The sequence below is a fragment of the Heloderma suspectum genome, chromosome 2, assembly GCF_057233095.1.
Source record: "Heloderma suspectum isolate Gila_16-S chromosome 2, 16-S_ref, whole genome shotgun sequence".
In the NCBI taxonomy this organism is placed as follows: Eukaryota; Metazoa; Chordata; class Lepidosauria; order Squamata; family Helodermatidae; genus Heloderma; species Heloderma suspectum.
Window position 1 is genome coordinate 72,696,978 of NC_139459.1, and position 9,067 is coordinate 72,706,044.

The 9,067-nt window shown below is 43.1% G+C and overlaps 1 protein-coding gene across 1 annotated transcript in view; it reads right to left on the reverse strand.

The window, feature by feature from the left end:
- Window positions 1–7,825, reverse strand: part of NREP (neuronal regeneration related protein) — a 33,747-nt gene extending 25,922 nt beyond the window's left edge. The window contains exons 1-2 of the mRNA XM_084833862.1: window positions 7,138–7,825; window positions 5,820–5,882 (exon numbers count right to left, since the gene is read on the reverse strand). Of these exons, the coding sequence (XP_084689988.1) occupies window positions 5,820–5,822 (3 nt within the window). The 5' untranslated portion in view covers window positions 5,823–5,882; window positions 7,138–7,825. The remainder of the gene's footprint in view (window positions 1–5,819; window positions 5,883–7,137) is intronic.
- Window positions 7,826–9,067: the final 1,242 nt, after the last annotated feature.

Genomic DNA, 9,067 nt, shown 5'->3' on the forward strand with positions numbered 1-9,067 from the left:
CAAACACTGAACTTGAGGGAAGGGGCTGTAGTTCAGTGGTGGAGCATGTGATTTTCAAGCCAAAGATCCCAAATCCAATCCCTGGTATTTCCAGTACAGCCAGGATTAGGTTTAGCAGCGATTGAGAAAGAATTCTGTCTGCATCCAGGTTTAGAGAGTTGCTGCTAATCAGGGTAGACAATACCAGGCTAGATGATCCAATAAACTGACTGAGTATAAGGAAGCTTCATATGTTCATATAGATTATTGAATATATCCTTTCAGATATTATAGATGTTAATTTCACCAAATGCTGGTCTATAAGTGTAGTGCATTTATTATGCAGTGTTCCATGATCCAACAAAAAGAATATATATATATATATATATATATATATATATATGAATGAAAATGATGTTTTGTTTTGATAAAATGGCTCTAAATCAAAGGCCCTTGTACATACGCACGCACAGAGCACACATATCTTGTGATCTGTGCATATCCATTAAATAGGCTCTGATAATGCTGAAGAGCATCTGGTTGAGAAGAGAACAGGGTTCAGTTCCCTCCACCATCCAATTAGATCAAAGATAATCTCTTTTGGTGTGGGGGCTGAATGGAAAATCAAACAGCATGCAAAGCTGGATCCCTTCTGTTATCTCCAGTCAGTGATAAGAGATAACAGGTGGGATTCCAAGGTGGCTCTGCAGGCTGGATGGGGAACCACTGTGGCCTGGATTAGGTCAGTGGGCTGGAGATTCTCCATCCCCCAAATAGATAAAGGCATTTCAAATGCACAATCCAACTGTAAGGGGATGTGTGTGTGAGAACCTAATCCAACATGTGCAAGCAGCCATAGGGTACCGGATGCATGACCCTAGCCAACTAGGGGATCAACTTGCCAAAGTGTTTCCATGTAGAGGTCACTCTTCCTGAAACAGGATGAGTAACTCCTTCAGTTTGCATGTCAAAGAAACAGCTTAAGCTTCATTTTGTGCAAAGCTCTAAGAACGTTTTCAGGTTCATGAGTGGTGGAGCAAACCACCAGGCAGAGCTGCTTCACAACCTGAAGTTATACAGCACAGTGCTGCTACAGAATTTCTTATATAGCATGAAAAGCAGCATTTCAAAAGAAAATACCAGGTTCTGCAAGGCTTTGAACTCATTTATCCTGCCATTTCCCCAGTCTGCCTCACAAAGCATAAAGGTTCAGCAGAGGTGCCACAGAGAAGCCATGTGACTTTTAGGAAATGGATGTGCTAAATTAGCGCATCTCATCACCCTGTGCCCCAGCCCATAAGAAATACCAAACCATCTCAATGGGCAATGGCATGCCTCAGCATTTAACATGCCATTGAATGCAGATTTGGCTCCACAACAAGGCAGGCAGCAGACCAATGGAATGTAGTAGCAGTGTGAAGGGAGAGGGGCACTGCACAATATGCATTCCCCCCTCCTATTAGATCCTCGGAATATGATCAGTCGTGATTTACATTGGGTCCCCTCCAAATCAGCCCTATGAAGGACCAAGAACCATGGGAATGACCGGGCTGCACAAAAATTAGTCAAACAGCAGAGTTAGGGCACAAGATATAATCAGAGACTACTAGCCAGACAAATACCAGTGCCAGAGAGTAAGAATCCAGGGACCAAAGCCAAAGTACAGGGCGAAGCACAGCTGAGTAATTGGAGAAGAGGGTCAAAGAGAGGAGCTAAGATCTGGAGCAAAGCCAGCATGACATCTGAGGGCAAGATGCAGATCAAAGGTGAGGCCTAGGACACAGAGTAGCTTAAAGGTGTCTGTACACCTGCTGTTCCAAGGCAAATATAATAAAGTCAGCCCAATATTTCAGGATAAGTTCCTTCAATAAAGCTACACCTTGGTTAAAGATACGAATGCCTCTGCCAAGTACAAGCAGGTTGTTATAAGTATGTAAGTATGTAAGTTTTATAAACTTAACTTGAAAAACTAGGGCAAGTATACAATGAGCTCCTTAGGTATACACAATAATTATTACCTGTGCACCGGGGCTTCCCCAGGTTCCTCTCCTACCCATCCCCAGCTCCGATATACAGGTCTGTGCACCATATTGGAGGTTGCTCCTCAAACCCCATAGACTTCAGGACTGGTTTATACAGCCTTCCCTAACCTGGGGCCTTCCAGATGTGTTGGAATACAATTCCCAGGCTGCTGGCAGGGAATTATGGGAGTTGTAGTCCAACGCATCTGGAGGGCGCCAGGTTAGGGAAGACTAGTTTATCAGGTGGCATGTAGGAAGGGAGCCTCAGGGGCTCCATGACCTACTGAGCCCTTTGGATCTCACTCAGCATTTGTATGAAGTGGTAAGTAATTGGGAGTGTCTGTGATAGATGTAGAATTAGAAAGGGTATGAACAAAGTCTCATGTTTAAGACAGTTAGTAATAGTATAGATGCCATTTGTGAAGATGTAGATTTAATCTGCAATCCTAAATACACTTATGCTGAAATCCTACATACACTTACCTGGGAGTAGAATCATAGAGTCATAGAATAGTAGGATTGGAAGGGGCCTACAAGACCATCAAGTCCAGCCCCCTGCTCAATGCAGGAACCTAAGTCAAAGCATCCCTGACAAGTGGCTTTCGAGCTTCATCTTGAATGCCTCCACTGTGGGAGAACCCACTACCTCCCTAGGTCATTAGTTCCATTGTCATATTGCTCTAACAGGAAGTTTTTCCTGATGTTCAGCTGGAATCTGGCTTCCTGTAACTTCAGCCCATTATTCCGTGTCCTGCATTCTGGGATGATGGAGAAGAGATCCTGGCCTTCCTCTCTGGGACAACCTTTCAAGTACTTGAAGAGCGCTATCATATCTCCCCTCAGTCTTCTCTTCTCAAGGCTAAACATGCCCAGTTCTTTCAGTCTCTCCTCATACGGCTTTGTTTCCAGTCCCCTGATCATCTTTGTTGCCCTCCTCTGAACCCTTTCCAGTTTGTCTGCATCCTTCTTAAAGTGTGGTGCCCAGAACTGGGCACAGTACTCCAGATGAGGCCTAACCAGTGCTGAGTAGAGGGGAACTAGTACTTCACGGTATTTGGAAGCTATACATCTATTAATGCAGCCCAAAATAGCACTGGCCTTTTTTGCAGCCCCATCACATTGTTGGCTCATATTCAGCTTGTGATCTACAACAATTCCAAGATCCTTCTTGCTTGTAGCATTGTTTAGCCAAGTATCGCCCATCTTGTAACTGTGCATTTGGTTTCTTTTTCCAAGTTGCAGAACTTGGCATTTATCCCTATTAAATTTCATTCTGTTGTTTTCTGCCCAGCGCTCTAGCGTATCAAGATCACTTTGAATTTTTTTTCTGTCTTCCAGGGTATTAGCTAGGCCGCCCAATTTTGTGTCATCTGCAAATTTGATAAGCATTCCCTGTACCTCCTCATCCAAGTCATTAATAAAAATGTTGAAGAGCACTGGGCCCAGGACTGAGCCCTGCGGTACCCCGCTCGTTACCTCTCCCCATTGTAAGTGCCACTGAACTCAATAGAGCTTATTTCTGAGTAGATATGATTAGGATTGCACTGTACCTTAACTGGAAGCAAATTCCACTGTAATCAGTAGCCCTATTTCCAAGTAAATATGCTTAAAACATGAGAGTATGATTTATTGATTGATTTAAAAGGGAAAATTGCTTGACAAATTACAGCTTCAAGAAAGCTGTGTGGCATTGGCCAATACACAAGATGATTCTTCGGTGTCCTCAGTTGTGGTGACAGGTGCATAGCTGTGGTTAGTTTTGTTACATATGTGGTTCAACTGACATTTATAACCAGTTGTTTGCTACTTGAGAAGTAATCTTCCTTATTATAAAATGTGAGCTTTTCTTTTAGGTTTTAGTAAACTAAGAATAATGTGTGCTTAATGGAATAACTTCCAGCTATATAAACTGAATTATCCTTAAAGTAAACAATATTCACAGACTTCTTGATTATTTCTGCTTTTAGTTCTTGAGTATAATCATTTAATAAAGATGAGAAAAATGCTTCATAGATAATGGAAAAAGCATTTACAGGAGGTTCTGAAAAGTACTAATCATTAGGTTAGATTCAGGTTTAGTCATACTTAAGAGTAGGCACACTGAAATCAATAGGACTTAATTTTAATGGGTGTAATTTAAGTATGGCTAAAACTGGATATAACCCTCTGACCCGGTTCGTACAATCACTGCAGCCCACTGTGGCCTGGTTAAGCCATGGTGGGCTGCGACAAAGGCAGTTTTTGAATATTCAAGCTGTGGCCATGGCTTGTCATATCGTCCAAACCTGGGCGGTAGGGGTTGTGCAAGGGTTAACCCTACAGCAGGCCATGGGTTATACGAGGGTTGTTTAATCCTTGCACAAGCCCCACCACCTGGATTCAGACAATACAAGCCCCAACTTGAATATTCAAAATGGCCTCCCACACCCACCGACCTGTGCTGCAGCCCACTGTGGCTTAAATAAGCCATGGTGGCTTATTTGGTCATATGAACAGGCCCATTACGTTTTGGAGAAAGTACCATTGTTTCTTAGTTTCTCAGTTTAATTGTTTCATAGTGTAAGCCAGTGCACGTTTACTCAGAAGCAAGGCCCATGTGTTCAATGGGGCTTATTCCTTGTAAGTAATTAGTAAGCAAGAAATTTATTATTTATGTCCTTCTTTTCTGCAGTTGTGATGTCTTACAACAAAATTAACATACATTCCCAAAATTCAGTTAAATACACTGATCACATTAAAAACAAAATTCAAATAGATAAAAATAGATAACAAAAGAATTAAGTATGCATAGGTTTGCAGTGCCATTGTTTCCCCACATGCAAATACCTATCAAAAACCTTCCCAAAATCTTTCCTAATTGTTACTTATTATTTTAGATCAAATTTTGTAACAATATAAATACAATGTAACTCTAGTTAAACTGACAGGCTTGCAGTCATTTAATTCTGTTTCTTCCTTTGATAATGAATAACTTTGTGTGGGAGGGTGGGGGTGGTTGGAATATAACAAAAGAGTCACCTGTCATGATTTCCAACTTTTTCAACAATGGCCCATCAAACTTTACTCAGACTTTCTTTCATTACTTAATAGCCTATTCCCATTGCATTGGGTATACGTAGTACCAACTGCTGGGCCACCCCCATCCCATTTCCTCTGTTTAGAATCTAGCCACCAAAGATTACAATTAGAGGTTATTATGACAGATTTCTTTAATGTGAAAAAATAATATAAGACTATAAGAAATACTAATGTCATAAACAATAGTGAAAAGAGAAACAAACTGACATTACTTTGTAATTGTTGTGCACGAATTCAGTGACTACAGATAATAAGCAGGGGTCATTTGTTGTAACTTCATGGGTTAAAACTGCTTTCTCTAAAAGAATGGCAAAATAAATGTTTGCAAAAGACTAAGCCATTAAGCTGATGTGTAGCAAAAATATATCATACACAATATTTAATATTTCTTCAGCCAGCTATAATGACTTTTTTAAAGTATCGTATACTATATGCTGGCCTGCTATTTTGCTTCTTTGTTTGTTTAATCTTTGCATGTTCTAATGTACATGCTACATTAAAGAATTCCTTTTGTTCTGAGTAATCCTTAACTCAGGAAGAGAGACGTCAGGTTTCCATTCAAAAGGCCTGAAAATGGAAAATCTCACTCACAAGGACTTTTCAAGTGCATTATTCACTGTATGGCAGATCCCCAAAATCCCAATAGATGAATTTTAAAGATCACGTTTGTGAACATGTCTTGGAATAAGCATGTCAAATTATTTTAACGGATTTTTTTTAATTTGCTAAAATAATTCTTACCATTCTCAGATTCTATTAAGACTTAGGACTGCACTTTTTCTCTGGCAGCGTGAAGAGAATACTCTGCAAAGGATTAAAAATTAAAAAAAGAAAAGAAAAAAGAACTCAAATCATGTCACAAAATACAAAGGGCAATTCGCCAAATTGGAAGTCAAACAAATTAAATTGATGGTCAAGATCAAAGACTTGCAAATCAATCTACCCACATGTGCTCTATCCATCACTTTCTTTGCATTTCAGTGGTCTATAGGCTTAAATATAGGACAAAGGAATCCCCAATACCTGAATCTGGAAAACCTCCATGCTATTCTTAGCTCTTTGAAGTGCACTATACCTAATACTAACCCACTTTAAAAATCAGACAAGGCAAAAAATAGTGCACTCTATGCCAACTGCATAGTTTGTCCATTGTTCTCAGACATACTACCAGCTGGGTTTTTTTCTTGTCCTCATTGAAGACAGCAGTATTACAGTCACACTTGCACAACGTAATAGCCCAGAGAAGGGATATTTTTGGAAATGGCACTGCATTACATAACCTCTAGCTCTCTCAAGCACAAAACACAAGCTCACACCTCTTCTCTGAGAAACTAGCATTAACTTTAACAAAATTTTGCCAGAGAGTTCAATTTAATTTCCTGCAAAAAGAATCAACTGATTTACTGTTTTCAAAATGTAGCTTCAATGCCCTCAAAATGATTCTGCTTTTTTTTAAAAAATGTACAGTCTGAAGCATCTATTTTCCCATATGCATAGTTTCATTAAGCAAAAGATTATAGGGATAACGTTAGTATGAGCAAATAAATGTAAGGATGCACTTAAAAATATATACTACATAATAATTTTTATTTTTACACAATGCAAACCACATTTCATCAAAACAAAGATTGTAGAATATGCACAAAAAACGCATAATTTAAAAAATAAAATCCACTCCAGACTTAACTACTGTACATGTAAATTTGTGCAAGGCTGTTGCAGGAAGAATGTCTGTTTCTAAAAATACACCCAAGGCAAGGCAACCATTAATATCCCAAGCTTCAAAATCCTCCCTTTGCGCAGAAAGACAAAGAGTTAAGTCTACATATTTCTCCTGCACTTTCTCCTTCTTCACACAGCCTTCTTTGGAAACATGAAGCAAGCGAGAAGAATGAAAGGGGGGGAAAAATCCCAGCGTCTCTGCTACAGCAGAGCCCAAGCAAAGAAGAGAAAAAGAAGAAAAGGGAGGGGGAACACTGAAAAGACAGGAAACCAAACAAAGAGCAGGGAAGAAATCTTCTTAAAAGGCTGTGCATTGGGGGGAAATGTATATACTTACAGACAAAAGCCCCTGTTCCCTTCTCACTTTCTCTCTTTGCTACATGATCTGGAACACAAATGTGAATTTTAAAAGGGCAGCATGCTACAGAAGAGAATTTATAGAGGGGGGGAGGGGGGGAGAGAAAGAGTGGGCTGGGTAACGGGGGGTGTGGGGAGGAATGACTGCAACTCTTTCAGAGTGCAGCCTCGGAAAACGGGGTGGGGGGAGAGAGTGAGAGAGAAAAGGAAAGGGGGTGGAGGTAGCAGCAAGAGGGGGGAATCTCTCTCTCCCACCCCCTCTCTCAGGCTTTGGTTGCCTGTGCTAGTTATATTGAACAATGAGCTAATTCTGATGGTAGCTGGCTGGGTGCCAAGCTCTCCCCTCTCCCCTCCTCGCGCTGGCGCACACACTCGCACACGCCCTCCCCCTTCCCTTTTGCTGCTGCAGAGCCAGACTGCTTAGTCTGCAATAATCTGTAGCTCAAAGTAACCCTCCCCCCCCCGGTCCCCCGTCTCCCGTCTAGCAGCCGGAGAACTACCCGACCAATGACTGGGCGCAGGCCGGGGAATGCTGGAAACCCAGCGGCAGGAATGGCAAGGGGGTGGGGGAGCGGAGGGCTCGCGCTAGTTTGGTCTCCCCCACCCCTCTCTCCTCCCCTGTCACTGCTCTGTGCCCGAGGCGCTACACTGCCTTTCCGTCCGAGCCCAAGTCTGGGCAAGTGGAGGGCAGCTATTGGTGAACTCAGCCGTCGGTCACCCGCCTATTCCACCACCCCCTTACCCGCTGCTGCTGCTGCTGCTGCTGCTTTCCAGACAAATAATAAAGAGCAGCGCTGGTGGGAGGGATGCCAGGCATGAAACACAGCCAAGGATCTGCACAGCCGCGGCGCGGCGCCAACCCTGAGTGGAGCGGGGTGGGGGGAAGGAGGCTGTGGAGAGCAGCCACATACTGTAATAATACACCGGCGGCGGCGGCGGCAGCAAAGGGCATCTGAGGAGACGAGGCGGGAGGCGGCGGCAGTATCCGCTGCACCGTTTTGCCTGTTTCTCTGCTTGTCATGAAGAGGAGAGAAAATGGTGCACAAGGCGGGGAGAGGGGACACCGCGCGCATTGACAGAGAAACACACACAGAGGCCGGAGAAGAGAGACAGGGGGAGTGAGGTGCGTACAGCCGAGAAAACCAGACAGAGCTCCCTGGGAGGCTGCGTACACAGAGTCACTCGGGCTGTCTTACACACGCACACACCCCTAAATACGCTCAGATAAGAGGCGCTGCTGCTCACCGCGCACACAGCGTTCAGAGAGGCGCAGCAGCTAGGAAACACCCAGACAGAAAGAGGCGCGGACAGAAAACACCCAATTAGAAAGCGGGGGCGGGCGGGCCGGCGGCGGGTGAAGATCACGCCGGGGAAAACCCAGCAGAGGCTGGAGACAGGGCGGCCCAAGGCATTTGGCATTCTGTTGTGGAAGGAACACAGAAGGGTCCTCCCTTCAGCTGCCCCCAAGTGAAGGTGCACAGTACCGAAGGCTAGCCAACTTCTTTTACCACCTCAGGTGGAATATCACACAAGATTCTCTCACAGGGAGTAAAAATACATAAGTAATACATAAAATAATTTGCTGCCCTCCCATGACAACCCAAATCAGTTCCTCTATGGTTGCCTCACTCTGCCTAATGGTAGAGCAGGCCCTGTGAGTTCAGAGAAGTTTGAATGCAAAGAGGCTTCCCTTTATATGTGCACATGCCCACATATGCACATATACTTTTATGTCCAATTGTCCCCTCTAGTCAAAGATGTGTTTGAAATACATAATCCTTCCCAGAAGGTAGTAGCTGCATTACTTTAATACATATGTACTATATAAAAATCTGAAACTCTCTGTAATACCCCATGCATGTGATGATGTGGGATATAGTCCGTGAAAGCTTGTGCCAGAATAAATTCAT